A 16,028-nucleotide genomic window follows, 5' to 3' on the forward strand; every position below is an offset into this window, starting at 1 on the left:
AACAATGAACAACAAACAGCTGAGGATATGGTGGACCTCTAATAAGACACATAAATGGTAAAATTCAAAGATATAGCCATGTTCGTCTGTAGAATCAGTATCTAGAGAGATCTTGTAGCACCTTTGAGACTACGTAACTGAAAGAAAGAAGTTGGCAGCATGATCTTTCAGAAAATTTAAGTCTACTTCTTCAGATGCTTTTGATGGCGTGGAAACCAGGGACAGACATACAGTATATATATACCATTGGTATGTGAGAATGTAAATTCAAATTCAAAATCTTTTGTGTATGGAAATGAAGTAGCAAGTCCAGTTTTAATGATGGTCATTTGTGGATAAAGACATAGCCATTGGCTATGGCAAGACCAGCTTGGCCTTGGAAACTAGCCTGCAGGTGGGGAGAATAGATGAGTATAGGATGCCCTCATGAGTATGGGGGAAGATAGTGTCGAAATGTGTGTAGGGGGCCAGGAAACTATTATCCTTGTTTAATCCATTGCTGAGGGACTGTAATTTATGGATGAATTCGAATTCTGCTGTTTGTCTTCCCAGTCTACCTTTGTAGTTCTTTTGTTCAAATGGATTTTAGAACAGATTAAGCCTGAACTCTCTCCCTAGAAGCCAGGAAGACTAAAATGAGGCTGTCATACTTTGACCACATCATGAAAAAGCTTGACTCATTGTAAAAGACAATGATGCTAGGAAAGGTGGAGGGATGTAGAAAGGAGACACTAAGAAAAAGGGACTACCTGCTAGATGGCTGGACATAACCCATGGGCCTGAGCCTGCAGAACCTAAGTGGAGGACAAGGGGGCTTGGACAGTTGTCATCCACAGGGTTGCCATCAGCTGAAGTCGACTGGAGGGCAGTTCACAGGGTAGCCAGACATCCTCCTTTTCCAGGACATGTCCTCCATTTCAAACTTCTGCCCAGGAGGAATTTCATTTTGAGCAGGACCAAGAAGCATGAATTTACATTGATTTGAGTATTTTCAACTTTTATTTTCTAGTATCTTATCTTTTTGTTGAATGCCCTACATTTTGCGATGCCATACCCTCCTCTTCCTCCTCCCCTGGAGGAAGCTGCCTGTGGGATCAGGGTGACCAGATGTCCTCCTTTTCCAGGACTTGTATATATGTACATTCATGCTTCTTAGTCTTGCTCAAAATGAAATTCCTCCCGGACCAAAGGCTGAAATGGAGGGCATGTCCTGGAAAAAGAGGATGTCTGGTCACTCTGATTGCAGAGGCAGCTTCTCCCACAAGAAGAGGAGGAGGACATTCACTAAAAATGTAGGGCACTACAAAATAAAAGCTAAAAATATTCACATCAATATAAATCCATGCCTCTTAGTCCTGCACAAAGTGGATGCTGTTTTGGAATTCCTCCAGGATGGAAGGTGGAAATGAAGGACACATCCTGGAAAAGGAGGATGTCTGGTCACTCTAATCCCACAAGGCAATTTCCCCTAGAGGAGGGGGAGGAGACTACATTACCACAAAAATGTAAGACAATCAAGAAAAAGGTAGGACATTACATCATTTAAAAAAAAAGTTTAAAACAATCCTGGAAGTGCAAACCCATGCTTCTTAGTCCTGCTCAAAAAGGAGGGTGTTTTGGAATCTCTCCTGGACAGAAGGCTGAAATGGAGGACATCCATTTCCATTTCCTAGATCAAGGGAAGTAATAGTGCCACTCTATTCTGCTCTGGTCATGCCCCACCTGGAATACTGTGTCCAGTTCTGGGCACCACAATTCAAAAAGGATGTTGAGAAACTGGAGCATGTCCAAAGGAGGGCAACTAAAATGATGAAACCATGAATCCCTGTGAGGAACGACTAAGGGATCTGGGGATGTTTAGCCTGGGGAAGAGAAGGTTAAGAGGTGATATGATAGCCCTGTTTAAGTATTTTAAGGGGTGTCACACTGAGAAGGGCGCGAGCTTGTTTTCCACTGCTCCAGAGACTAGGACCTGGAACAATGGATGCAAGCTACAGGAAAAGAGATTCCACCTCAACATTAGGAGGAACTTTCTGACAGTAAGGGCTGTTCAACAGTTTAACACACTCCCTTGGAGTGTAGTGGAGTCTCCTTCTTTGGAGGTCTTTAAACAGAGGCTGGATGGCCATCTGTCGGGGATGCTTTGACTGTGTATTCCTGCATGGCAGAATGGGGTTGGAATGGGTGGGCCTTGGGGTCTCTTCCAACTCTATGATTCTAACTAGAGGAAAAGACATACATTAGGAGGAACATCCTGACAATAAGAGCTGTTCAACAGTGGAAGACACTCCCTCAGAGTATGGTGGAGGCTCCTTCTTTGGAGGTTTTTAAACAGAGGCTGGATGGCCATCTGTCAAGGATGCTTTGACTGTGAGTTCCTGCATGGCAGAATAGGGTTGGGCTGGATGGCCCTTGGGGTCTCTTCCAACTCTAGGATTCTATCTAGATTCCTGCACTACAGACTATCTCTTTTTTAAAGTAACCTTTATTCAAATTTCTTAAAATACACAGGCATCTTACAATCAACTAAACAGAATATAGATTAAGTGATGCGGATAAGTACGCTGAAAGAACAATTGAATGGATATGCTCTCCAAAGCCAAGGCATTTACAAGAGGCACTTATAAGAGCTTTGAGGCAAAGGAAGACATGTAAATGATTCACAATCTGGAGTGGGGAAAGTTTAGTGCACTACACTCTTATAGTGCTGCTCTTCCAGTTTTGGCATTCTTGGATTTGCAGTTTCAGGAGGAGCATCTAGAATTCTGAGCCAGAGAGCTCTTAGGCCTCACTGAACTACAAACCCCAGAATGCAACATCCCAGAGCAGTCAAAGCGGAATAAGAGGGGGATGTGGTCAGATGCCTGGAGAAAGAGGGCATCTGGTCACTCTGGTCCCACAAGGCAGCTTCCCCCAAAGGAGGAGGAAGAGGAGGCTATGGGGAGTGGGGGACTTTTGCTGCTCCTGCCTCCCTGCTTGGTCCTCCTTCCAGAGGGGTCTTCCCTAGCCAGCTTACTCACCTGCCTCCCTCCATCCCTAAGGAGGGCAGGGGATGCAGCCTCCACTTCACTGCAAGGCCCTTCTCTTGCCTGGAGGAAGAGGAGGAGGCTGAGAGCATATCCTGCCTGCTTGCTGTGTCTGCCTTCCTTCCCTTCTCACACACCACCAGTGACTGGCTCCTCCTGCTCTCTTGTCCCCACCTCCTTGCAGTGACTCAATATTGGCTGCATCCACACTGCAGCCATCGTCTGCTTTGGCACCGCTTTAATTGCCATGGCTCCATGCTGTGGAGTCCTGGGTCTGCAATTTGTAGTGAAACAATATTGGCTGCATCCACACTGCAGCCATAATCTGGTTTGGCACCACTTTAACTGCTATGGCTCAGTGCAATGGAGTTCTGGAAACTGCAGTTGGCAGTGAAATAATATTGGCTGCATCCGCTCTGCTGAAACAATTTATTCTGACATTAATAATTATATAATTACACATTATAAATAAATAAATAAATATTCAGTCCTGTCCCCCGATATGTCCTACATTTCAGCCTTCTGCCCAAGAAGAATTCTAAAATGGAGGACATTTTGAGCATGACTCAGAAGCATGAACTTATATTTCTATGGGCGGTTTTGACTTTTGAGGTCCTACATTTTTCTCAGATGTCCCACATTTGGCACTCCCTTGTCCTCCTTTATGGTTAGGACATCTGGCCATTCTGGACATCACTTACATGCCATGGCTCTATGCTGTCAAATCCTGGGATCTATAGTTTAATGAGATATTTAACCTTCTTTGTCAGAGAGCACATGGCAGTTAAAGCTGGATTATGGCTGCTGGTGCCACAACAAACTACAGTTCCAGAATTCCATAGCATTGAGCTATATAGCAGTTAAACGTGGTGTCAAACTGGATTATTGCTGCTGTGTGGATGCAGCTGTTGTTTCCACCACTTTCCTAGAGAGGTGTTTACTCAGGTTAAAAAAATGTTGTGGTTTTTTAAAATTGTGGTTCCCCCCCCCCCCACTTTCATGGGAGTACTGTGCCCCCCAGTGAATGCGGAGGGCCCACTGTATTATTAAGTGTCCCACAAATCAATTTAATGTTTAGGTAGTGTCCTTGCCTTTCTTTATAGCTTGTAGAATTCACTCAACAGAGACACCTATTAAAATAAAATAAAATAAAATGAACAGTAACTTTATTAAATAAAATTAAGAAAGAATATCTTATGTAGATTACTTCAGTCTTAGTGTGGTTAGATTAAAAACCACAATTGCAGGCTTTTAAAGACTCTCTGCCCCATTCTCTCACTCTCAGTGGAAATACCAACAAGTCTGATACTTGTGAATGCTTATTTAACAATAATGCAAAAAGTTATTAAACTCATAAATTGCCTGCATTTACTACAATAATACAATTTAAACATCCAGTGGAATAATGAAACTAGATAAACCATCTAGAAAATGATCAGACAGCAAAAATATTGAAAAGTAATCATATGTAACATTGCATTACCATATTGCATTATGGTTATTTTTCAATGTTTTTTGCTGAATGATCATTTTCTAGATGGTTTCATTATTTCCTGGTTAGTCTTTTTTGTCACCTGGGAGTTGATCACATTGGGGCTGATTTTCAACATTGAAGAGAGATTAAAGCGCATTTAAAGCTTCCCGGAAATGAAGCAGAAATGACGAGTAATGAAGAGCTAATGATTATCACAGCAATTATGCAAATAAAGTTATATCAGAAATGCTGAAATCCCGAAAGTAAAAAGATGTGTTAGTGCTTCTTTGTGACTACTTTAATGGCAGTTTTTGTGCGACGTTGTGTGAAATTGTTATGCATAATTATGCGATTTGTCCGGGATATTAATGGAATAAACTCCCGATCTCCTTCATATGATAAACTCCTCAGTTGTGTGTATAAGGCAGTGCTTCTCAAATAGTGGGGCGGGCCCCCCAGGGGGGGCACGAGGCTCAAGATACAGTGTTATGCGGAGGTGTACTTTTAACAATTTTATAGACAAATGATACTATTTACAGTCGCGCAGGGGGCGCAAAATGTTTTCTTCTTCCTAGGGGAGGCATGAAGGAAAATAATTGAGAAGCACTGGTATAAGGGTATATTGCCCTATATTTCCCTTTTAGTCTGACTGAATCACATCCCCTCTGGACTAATTGAACTGAACTCTCCTGTGAGAATCCTTATCTAGTCTTAATGGAAACTCTCTGGCTGCATCCATACCACAGAAATAATCTGCTTTGACACCACTTTAACTGCCATGGCTCAATGCTATGGAATTCTGAGAAGTGTAGCTTGTGGCTTCCAAGATCAGATGGGATCAGAGGCCTTCAGAGTATTTAGGCTGGAGGGGGAAGCCAAGCCTATGGCCATAGGGTTGCCATAGCTGGGGACCTCCAAACCAGGAGAAATGTAGGACAAGGTTTTAAAATGTAGGATTTTTTAAAAAAATTTCCTAGCCAGGAAATTTTAAAAAAAAGGTCCTACATTTTTAAAACTTGTCCCCCCCCTCCTTCCTGGCTTGGGAGGAAGCCTCAGCCTGCTCCCAGGCCAGGAAGGAGGGCGAGGGCCACCCCTCATCGCGGCGATCGCCGCGGATGGGAAGCGGCCTCCTCCTCCTCCCGGTCTGGGAGGAAGCCTCGGCCTGCTCCCAGGCCGGGAAGGAGGCGGAAGCCGCCCCTCATCGCAGCGATCGCCGCGGTGGGAAGCGGCCTCCTCCTCCTCCTCCCTGGCCTCGCTGGGGCTCGGGAGGGAGCGTCTCTGCGGCTGGAGCTCCAACCACGGAGAGCCCTCCCAGGCCTCAGCAAGGCCTTGGAGCCGCCGCGGGGGCTGAGGTGGCCGCGGTGGGCGGGGCCGTCCCGGTTTGGGCACCAAACCGGACCGGGATGGCACCGCCCAAACCGGGATTGTCCCACCCCCCGGCGGGATATGGCAACCCTATATGGCCATCAAGTCCAGAGTTTAAAATTACAAGACTGGAGCAGGGACGTAGCTAGGATTTTAGGAAGGGGGGGGTCCAGACTAAGTGCCACCATTATAATGGGGCTTGAGTGCGGCGGCGCAGCAGCACACACCATTCATTTTTCTAATTGAAGGGGGGGTCCGGACCCCCAGAACCCCCCCCCCCCGGCTACGTCCCTGACTGGAGCATATTTCTTGTTCTCATGCCTTTCTCATCATGGGTGCAATGGGCAAGAATTGATAGTTGGACATTGGGCAGCATGGGTGCTCCTATTGTTTCCTTTGCTGGAAATTAAGAAGGAACTGAAGAGTGATTTTGACAGTGGAAACCTCCTATGGGTAATGAATTAACATGCTCACTTTTTCCTACTCTTCTGGCAGCAAATTCACTTGCCTCCTTTCCCTCTAATAGTGTATTGAATGCTTTGAGGAAGGGGGAAAAATCCTTAAAACCTCAGCTATATTCCTGCACCCAATAAATCCGATTGACCTCAGCAGGATTTCCATCTGAGTAGACAGGTGCATCTACACTGTAGAAATAATGCAGTTTGACACTAATTTAAGTGTTTTGGCTACAACCTATGGATTCCTAAGATTTATCGTTGTACAGAGTCTTTAGCCTTCTCTGCCAAAGAGTGCTGGCCACAAATCCTTGATTTCTGTAGGATAGAGCCATGGCAGTTGGTGAAACTGCATTATTTCTGTAATGTAATGGAGCCAAAGACAGGATTGCACTGTCTCTTGGAAGACTGCTCACATCTAAAATGGTTGTTGGCCATAGTGGCCATCTCCACATTGTGGAAATAGTGAACTGCAGGATAAGGAGCCCTAAGTGACATGGCCGTACTTGGCCAATATTGCCCCTATATGTGTGTGTATGCCATATAGTAAGTCAGCGACAGTTTGACTAAAGCGAGCCCCATGACATTTTAGTGCCTGAAGTGGAAACTACAAGCAGAACTTCTCTGCCTTCCCTACCACTAATACATTGTTGCTATTGTTTCATAGATCATTTCAGTTGGGCATACACAAAACAATGTAGTGTGGATTGTGCCTCATTTTTCAGATTGTTATCTGCACTTTTGCCCTTCATGGCACCCCAAAATCTGTATGTCTGTCTCACTTTTCATCACTGTTCAGAATCACTCCAGATGTAATCACCAAAGCTTGATGGGCTAATAATTTTAGGTCAACCCTGCTTAATCTGGTGCCCTCCAGATGTATTGGGCTACAACTCCCCATCTCCTGAAACAATGGAGATTGTAGTCTGGTACCTGGAGGGCACCATTTTGGGGAAGGCTGGCTAGGTAGACTCCAGATTGGGATGGGGGGGGGCTGTGAAATTTGAACATTAAATAATGGGGTCTTTAAATATAAGATCTTCAGAAGCGTACCTTGAAGGAGAGTGGAATCTTAACAAAAATGTTACACACAAATGCAGGTAATAAAAGTCTGGTGTCTCACTTCTTTACTGCAAAGCAATGTGGGATGGGGCAAATTTGTAATGGAAAAATGTAGAGTGTGGGGAGGTGGTGCTTAGATTTGCCTAACCACCACTTTTTTTCACTGATGATCACCTCACCATTTTCTCAGAGCTGTGTATCAACAACAAAGCTGCTTTTCTCACCTGTAGGGTTACAAGATAGGCTTGTGATGTCAGCATCTGGGTTCTTAGAGTGGGAAAAAGCCCAGTCCTTGTAGATTTACAGTGAAGAAGTAGTCCACTTAGCTTTGATTTGTGTGGAGTCAGGTACAAAAATGCATAGCCCACTAAAATTATTATAAAATATACTCTGAGGAGCTCACAATCCTTCAGCATGATTCCTAGCTATTTCAACATTTCTTCTTTTCAGTGGTATAATTTAGAGCAAGATTTAGAACTGTGCTGCCTATGGGCCACAGACAGTCCTTTGGAGGGTCTAATATGGGTCTTGGGAGCCACTTTCATTCTCCCAAAGACGCTGTCATCCCCCAATTTTTCACCTTTAAATAACAAAACACCCTCTAAGGTCCAAGGAGGCATACCATGCTCCTTCTCTGCCCAAATTAAAAAAAAAACAAAAAACTTCAAAACAGACTAGGAAGTGACCAGAAATGATACATTGTCACATCCAGTTGCCCAAAATGACACAGTGACCTTCCAAAGCACCAGAGAAGCCAAATACTGGGTACCCAGCTCCTACATGCTCTGAGCATGCCCACTGCTGATTTAAGGAAACTGTAGATTACGGTTTTGGAAATTGGACTATGACTCTGGAAACCAGGGTTCGAATTCCAGCTCAGCCATGTAAACCCACTGGGTGATCTTAGGCAAGTCATGTACTCTCAGCCTCAGAGGATGGCAATGGCAAGCCCCTGCTGAAGAAACCTGCCAAGAAAACCCGATGATAGTTTCCACTTTATGGTCGCCATAAGTCACACACGGCAACAACTTAGGGGAAAAAATAGTAATTTTCTTGCTGGGTTTTAGCAAATCATCCAGAGACTCACCATTAGAGCCAGATCTACCTCTGCCCACGCCTGGAACAGAATATTCAGGTTCTAAGCATCTCTCGTCTATGTAGCCCAGCGGCAGAAATAATGGAGATCTAAGTGTTCCTACACATGTGCTAAACTTCAACATTTTTTTTTTGGAATTGGGAGGATAAATGTATATAGAAAATCTACAATCCTGTTTTGGGAATTTTTTTTAATAGATTCCTCCCCCACACATATACAATTTTGGCTTTCTTCAACATTCTTGAGCTATTTTGCACAAAAAGAGAGGTAGCTAGGTTGGTTTCAAAACATACGTACTTCAGGGAACTATGTTGTGACATCTCTTGTTTTTAACATTGTATCATCAGCACTAGAGTCAGTAAGCTCTAGAAACCAGAGTTTGCATCTCTGCTCATCCATAGAAACCCACTGGGTGATGCTGGGCAAATCACATTCTCTCAGCCTTAAAGGAAGGCGAAGACAAACCCTTCTGAACAAATTTGGCCAAGGAAACTCCATGAAAGAGTCACTTTTGTTGTTGTGTGCCTTCAAATTGTTTCTGACTTAGGGTTCTGGCAACCCTAAGATGAATCTATCATGGGGTTTTCTTGGCCAGATTTGTTCAGAGGAGGTTTGCCATTGCCTTCTCCTAAGGCTGAGAGCATATGATTTGTCCAAGTTCACCCAATGGGCTTCCATAGCCTAAGGACACCATAAGTCAGAAACGACTTGAAGGCACACTACCACAACATCAACACAATAAACCCACTTTGAGGGTGCACTCTTATCCCCTTGTAGCACCAAGTCAATAAAGGTCATCTCATGATTTTTGTTTAATTTCATTTTTTTAATTTCAGCATTGATATATGGTCAGTCTCAAATAAATCAGACATTGTCCTCCAGCAGGAACAAATTCATGAACAGAGAAGCAACAACACAAATGCTGTCGTTTGCAGTACCTCCTCTGGGTCAAGTCAAAGCACAACATTGCTTCCATAAGAGAAAATGGGAGATTCACCCCCCGCAAGTTCATAATGTTTCCCTATATTTCATTTTGGCACCCCAGCTAGGGGAGGTTCCTTGGTCCTCTTGCAAGCAGGGACATGTGCTACAAAAAATTGGCCCATGAACCCATGGCTTAATGGCTCTCGGAAAAGAAACCTATATTTGCCAACAGTAGTGATGATGGGCGGACATTAACAACAACAACAAGAACATTTATTTACAACGGCTTTTTCACCTAAGGGCAGAACACCAGACATATATAATCAAGGAATATGGTGACATATATATTGTATGGTGACAGAAAGAACAGGAGGCTGGGAGATATACATCTGTCCACAAATGGTAACTGAGACATCGCTGTATTGAAATACACCCTAATTGTGCAAAGAGGTACAAGGAACTTCTCCTGTGCGGCTTGCTGTGAGCAAGTGTAACTGACTGTGCTGAGAGGGGAAATGTATTGGAATTACTTCTAGCTTGCTGAAAGGAGTGGATGAGCAGATAGAGAGGTTTCTTTGCCAGCTGTGCTTACATTTGACTGTCTTACATATGATCATCGATGATCACAGACTGTTAAAGGGGGAGGATGAGAATATTGCCCCAGATAAGAATTCTGCTTCCTCCCAAATGAAATGTTTCTTCAGTCCCCAAATTTATAGCATGGCAGAGAGTGATGTTGAGAAATCGTTCGCACCTAGTATACCTAGTTTTGTTGTCTTCTCATTTCCTTGGGTCACTTTGTCTGTCCCTTTGCTTTGGATACCTAAACTGTATTCCTAAGTGCTCAACTGAAGTTTTAAGTTGACACAATGCTAGAAATTCGGGGGGGGATGAAATAAAATTTCATTTGCAGGGACAAAGTTCTAATTTGGGAGGGACAATACTCTCATTTTGCTGCCCCTTCCCCATAAATATATATATAAACAAACAAACACAAACTGCTGTTTTAGCACAGGGAGCTGATTTCACTCTTGCTGCAGCCCCACTTACAGCAGGCATTGCTCAGTCCAGCCATAACATCTCGAGATCCACGATCCAAAGCCCAGATTTCTTCTGGGGAACTGCGGCTCTGACCCCGCCAACCTCCATAATAGTCAGATGGCTCCTTTGGCGGGCTATGGACAGGGTCCCATTCATTGGAGGATGAAGGTGCTATGAAGGTTTCTGCGGAATCTCCTCCAGGGAGGGCACTAAGGTCTCCTGCAATTAGAAAGCAAAATGGAAAATAATGAGGAGTGGGGGCAGTAGCCTTGGCTCAGCAACCTGGCAGTGATGTTGATGAGAAGTTGACATCTCAAAACTGTGTATATGTATGTGTGACAGAAAATCCATCTTCTCACGGGAGAAGTCATTAATAGGAAGGCCTTCAACAAGCTTACATATTTTATGTGACCTTCAAGTTACTTGTTGATTTATGGTAACTTCAGACCCCCCCTGCGGATAGCAAAAATCATGGGACCTCAAGTCCTATGGTAACAATGGTGACACACATGCACATGGCCACTCCCCCAGGGCCGCATGCATGTGCTGCCATTGAAATAAATGGGGTTTGCCATCCGCAGATGCTCAGATCCCCATATGACAAGCCCACAGTTGGGGCACGGGAGCTGTACTTTCAGATGGGACTTTAGCGCACCGCTTTCAGTGCCCGACTTATCTCTTCCGAATTGAGCCAAATTCAGAGGTTAGGCTGATTTTGTCACACTGACTTTCTCCTCAAAATGGCTTCCCATTGCCTCCAATATTGAATTCAGGCCCCTTAAGTTGCTTTGGCAGCCATTTCCCCCCCCAATTACAAAACTTCCAATTCAGCTCAAATTGAGAAGAAGTAAGTTGGGCACCAGAGGTGGTGTGATAATGTCTTGTCTGAAAGTACAGTGCGCCTGCCCCAACTGTGGGAATGCAGTTTGTGGATCTGAGCATCTGTAGATGTCAAGCCCATTGATTTCAATGGCTGCATGTGCATGCAGCTCTGGGAGAGTGGCCACGTGCATGTGTACCAACATTGATTACCACAGGGCTTGAGGTCCCATGGTTTTTGCTATCCGCAGGGGGGTCATTTTCAATGACTAAGGAGTAATACAGACGGGCAGCTGGACGCCACCCCTTTCTGCTCCAGATTGGTGCCACGGCAGCCGCACAGTGCAGCATCAATCCACTCCCTCTTGGGAGCAAAAAGAAGCCTCTCCAGGCAGCTTCCTGGAAGGGGCACCATAGGCGTGCTGGCGCAACTTGATAACACCCCTTCCACATAGCGCCATTTTGGTGCCGTGCCGCCTGGGTGTCAACATGGTGCGCACCATATGGGCGGCCGCGTGCCATCATGCCACCCAGGTGGCACAACAAAGGCTTTGAGCGTGTGAATGCTCAGCCTTAGCTGAACCCTAGTGCATGTACAGGCCGGCACAAAGTGCCAGTCTGTATATCCCCTAAGAGTCTATATTGCCCAGCATAACATAACCATTTTGCAGATGGAACTCCACTACTGCTCTCTACTCACCATCCCCAGAACTTATGATGCTGCAGCAGCCCACATTAACAACCATTCCATGACTGGTGGAAAGCCAGGAAAAACTGGACAAGCTACACGATGGCATCTTCTTCTGGGATCCACCCAAGAGCCTTATTGCATTATTAAACAAACCCGGATGGCAAATGAACAGATGTTTACTTTTCTCTCTCTCTCCACATGACTCTCATTCTCTTCAGGTTGTAAAAGCAGCATTTTTGCCAAATGGATTATTTCAGCTTGGCAAATGGGACACTTTTACAACACTTTTATGACCCTCTCCCATGGTTTTTACAACTAGAAGAGAATGAAGGGAAAAAAGGAAAAGATTGATATGGAGGAAGAGCAAGGGAAGAGACGAGGGATAATATGGAAGGAGTTAGAAATGAGGAAGAAGGTACGGATAATGGAGAAGGAATGTGCTAAGTAAGTGAGTAAAGAAGTGTTCATAGTTATACCCAAAGCAAAAATGTGATAGGAAAGGGTGGGGGGGGGGAATGGTGAGAAGTAGAATTTGAAGGTCTAGATAGTGGGAGATGAAAAGAGGAGAAAACGGAAGGAAATAAGGTAATAAGATAATAGTTTGGCTTAGACTAAAATAATGCATTGATATGGGTAATATTGGATACAAATATAATAATGATATAATGATGTACAGAGGAGTTCTTTCATATGCTATACAGTTAGCTCTTACATTAGTATATAATTTTTTCAACGCTTAATTTGTTTTATCTTAAGGTAGAGTTGTTAATTCTGTATAGTTACATAATGATGTAGAAGAATTATCCTTCATTTACCTTAGTTATTTCATATGTAATCTTTTGTTTTGTTGTATGGATCTTTTGTATGTATGATTTATAAATATTTAATTTTAAAAATACAGTAAAAAATAGCTCCATGCTTTTGAACCCCCTACATTCTTTCCACCATGGAAAGGCCATTCCGGGGCCTACTGCCGCAGACAGAGGAGTGGGGGCAAGGCTTTTGTCATTGTGGAAGATGGAAGACCACCAACCTCTACTACATCCAAAACAATGAGACAGGCACAGGTGTAAAGTGAGCTTAGGGTTGTGTATGTGTGGTGTAGTCATTTGTGTATTGAACTACAACTCTGGAGATCAGGGTTCAATTCCCACTGGGTGACCATTGGCAAATCATATGATTTCAGCTTCAGAGGAAGGCAATGGCAAACCTCCTTGCCAAGAAAACCCCATGATAGGCTTGCCTTAGGGTTGCCATAAGTCAGAAATGATTTGAAGGCACACAACAACAACAACAACAACAACAACAACAACAACATGTCACTAACAGAATGGTGGTCAACATATTAGAATTCCCATTGGGACAGGGAAAAAATCTGGGTGAGTATTAAAACAAACCAGGAGAACACTTTTGTTTCAAAGGCAATCTCTGTTGTTGGCATACAGGGCTTCACATTATGAGCCTTGTTATGCAATGTGCAATTGTATGCATGGTGCACATCGTGCAGCTGCTATTTGCAACATGCTATTGCAGTGTGCTGCTGAAACATACAAAGTGATTTCATAATTACAATGCGCAACCACAATGTGAAATATTGCTGTATGCACAACTCTGCTTCCACTGCTGTCAGCAGAATATGTCTATTATGCTGTGGCAAATAATTTGCTGTACATGCATAAGTCACTGATGGGATGCTGGTCAGTAACTTACATATGTGCAGGTCGTTGACAGGATTCTGGTCAGTAACTGCATGACCTGGGCCTTAAGTTTCCTGTCTTCTTTAACTACAGTACTTAGCTAGAGAAGAGCCTGGAAAGGTTACAATTTTGGATAACAATTTCTAGAAACCCCTGGCCAGCATGACTGAACTGTGGGGGGATTCTGGGATTTATAGTCCAAATAAGTAATTCTCTAGGCTCTGAACTAGACCCAGCTTCCCAACCACTCCCTTGCACATGCCACTCACCTGCCCGTCTCCAGCGGGATCCTCCACAGGTGAAGATGACTGCCCGGATGAACTCTCTGCCACACAGTTTCACACCATATGGGGGTGTCCTAGCCTCACTCTCCAGCCTCATCTCAAAGAGCAGCACCCCCAGTGCCAGAGCCAAGAAAACCTTGTGCATGGCTGGGCACAGACAGGATTGGAAGGGAAACTTCTGCAACCACACAGCTCCTGTTAGCCTGTCTGCTGCTTCACCTCATGAGCCTTCTTTATACTACCCTGATGTATGCACAAGGTAGCCAAGGATGTCCTTCCCCAATATCTACCCAATTATCAGCAGAGAATAGGTGAAGACCTTTCTTGGACACCAGGGATGGGGGTGGAGGAGGATCTGCCGTCAACTGTGCCAACCAGGCAGTGATAACCTTTTCCTTGTTATCAGCTTGGTGGGTAAGGCATTGTGCTCAGCACTTACCTGGCCTTTCACGGAACATGTTGAGATATGGAAAAGCAGGCACTGGGAGACACAGAGATGCAGAGCTTGGAAAAGTTCCTTTTGGGGGTTACAGTTCCTTGAATTCCTCAGACAGTATAGCTAGGGGGCCATGATGGCTGAACAACTCTGAGTGCTGAAGTGCAAAATAGGAAACAGTCTCAGCTGCTGGGCCATAGGGCTTCATGTTACACATCTTGTTGGGAGCTGAGTGTCATTTGTACTATCAGTAATAGTTTTGACATTCTGGAAGATGTAGCCCCCCAAAAGGAATGTTTCCACATTTTCAGGAGATGAGTATGGAAGAGTTACTTCCAAAGCCTCCCCATCCCTAAATATACCCTTATAGCCACTTTATGTTGTACCATGCCATTACAGGAAGGTAAACCACCTCTTTCCTCTTTGTGCTTTTTTGTACTAGTATGTGCTCCTGTGTGCATCAAAGCTAGAGAATCAGTGGTCCTCAAGGTGAGGAACTCCAGTTTCCATCACCTCTAACCAAGCGGGCCAGTGACGAAGTGTGATGTGACTAGTAGGGCCCTCCCCTGATAGACATACGCCTCCCTTACAATTAGTTTATTATTTACAGGTATACACCACCTCTTTTTCAGTAAGCTGCTCAGAGTAATGTACATGGGTCTCTTCATCTCCTTACTTTAGCCTCACAACAACCCTATGAAGCTGTTCAGTGAGAGAATCAGTGAAAGGGAGCCCTAATTTTCACAGGATCAGTGGGGATTGTGTTAAACAGGGCTACACTCCCCCTGGAAACACAGGTTCACAGTTTAGAGGTATTCCTGGATTAATCTCTAAGCCTGGAGGCCCAGGATTCAGCAGTGACAAGGAGTGCTTTTGCATAATTAATGCTAGTGCGCCAACTGCGCACATTCCTGGAGAAGTCAGATCTGGCCATGGTGGTACATGACTTGGTTACATCCTGTTTGGATTACTGTACTCCACGTGGGGTTGCCTTTGAAAAACTTCCACATCAGAAACTTCCACTGGCCCAAAGAGCTGCAGCCCAATACTTAACTGTGGCTGGGTACAAGGAACACACAACTCCTTTGTTGCAAAGCTAAATTCACTGGCTCTCGGTCCGTTTTCTGGCACAATTAAAAGCACTGGTTTTGACCTATAAAACCCTATATGGCTGGGATCCATGTTATTTGAAGGACTGTGGGGCAAAAGAGACTGCTCTGAAGGTGTGTTCTGCTGCTGCCCGTTTGAGCGCCAGATTGGGGCTGCGGCAACCACACACTGCAGCCCCAATCTGATGTTTTTCTGGGCCAAAAAGAAGCAGCAAAATGTTGCTTTTGCTGCTTCTTTTTGGCCTGGAAAAAGGGCACCCTTGCCGCCACAGAAGAAACATTGTGACGCCACCTGCTATCTGGGCGGGTGGGCAGCATGACACTGCTTTCAAGATGGAGTCGGGGCATGTGGTGTGCAGTCACCAGGCCCCCGCTCCACCCCAACGTTGGCTCTTTTGGCCAGTCTGTACAGCCCCTGTATCACCTGCTTCGGGTCACTTTGGAGGTATGCTGTTTAAATGACACACGCATCTTAAGAGGCCAGAAGCTGCGCCAAAGCTGCTCTCCAGTCCTTAGGACACATGCATCATTTAAACAGCATACCTCTAA

General features: G+C 44.6%; 3 protein-coding genes across 5 annotated transcripts in view; all 3 read right to left on the reverse strand.

The window, feature by feature from the left end:
- IL27RA (interleukin 27 receptor subunit alpha) overlaps positions 1 to 3,151 on the reverse strand; it is a 40,844-nt gene extending 37,693 nt beyond the window's left edge. For all 3 annotated transcript variants that reach the window (XR_006102570.1, XM_042455727.1, XM_042455726.1), the window contains exon 1: positions 3,021 to 3,151. The gene's annotated coding sequence lies outside the window, so the exon portion shown is untranslated. The remainder of the gene's footprint in view (positions 1 to 3,020) is intronic.
- The window catches only part of ALKBH7 (alkB homolog 7), a 511,499-nt gene that overhangs the window by 242,272 nt on the left and 253,199 nt on the right, over positions 1 to 16,028 (reverse strand). The window lies entirely within an intron of this gene.
- RLN3 (relaxin 3) lies at positions 10,409 to 14,079 on the reverse strand. The gene is made up of 2 exons (XM_042455742.1): positions 13,920 to 14,079; positions 10,409 to 10,662 (listed from the first exon to the last, which is right to left on the reverse strand). Exons 1-2 carry the CDS (start codon positions 14,077 to 14,079, stop codon positions 10,409 to 10,411), a joined length of 414 nt encoding a protein of 137 aa, XP_042311676.1.

The sequence above is a fragment of the Sceloporus undulatus genome, chromosome 2 (assembly GCF_019175285.1).
Source record: "Sceloporus undulatus isolate JIND9_A2432 ecotype Alabama chromosome 2, SceUnd_v1.1, whole genome shotgun sequence".
NCBI lineage: Eukaryota > Metazoa > Chordata > Lepidosauria > Squamata > Phrynosomatidae > Sceloporus > Sceloporus undulatus.

Coding starts and splice junctions, on each gene's coding strand:
- RLN3 (XM_042455742.1), bottom strand. CDS start 14,079: ATGCACAAGGTTTTCTTGGCTCTGGCACTGGGGGTGCTGCTCTTTGAG. Junction 10,663..13,919: donor ATCCCGCTGGAGACGGGCAG/GTGAGTGGCATG, acceptor TTCTAATTGCAG/GAGACCTTAGTGCCCTCCCT.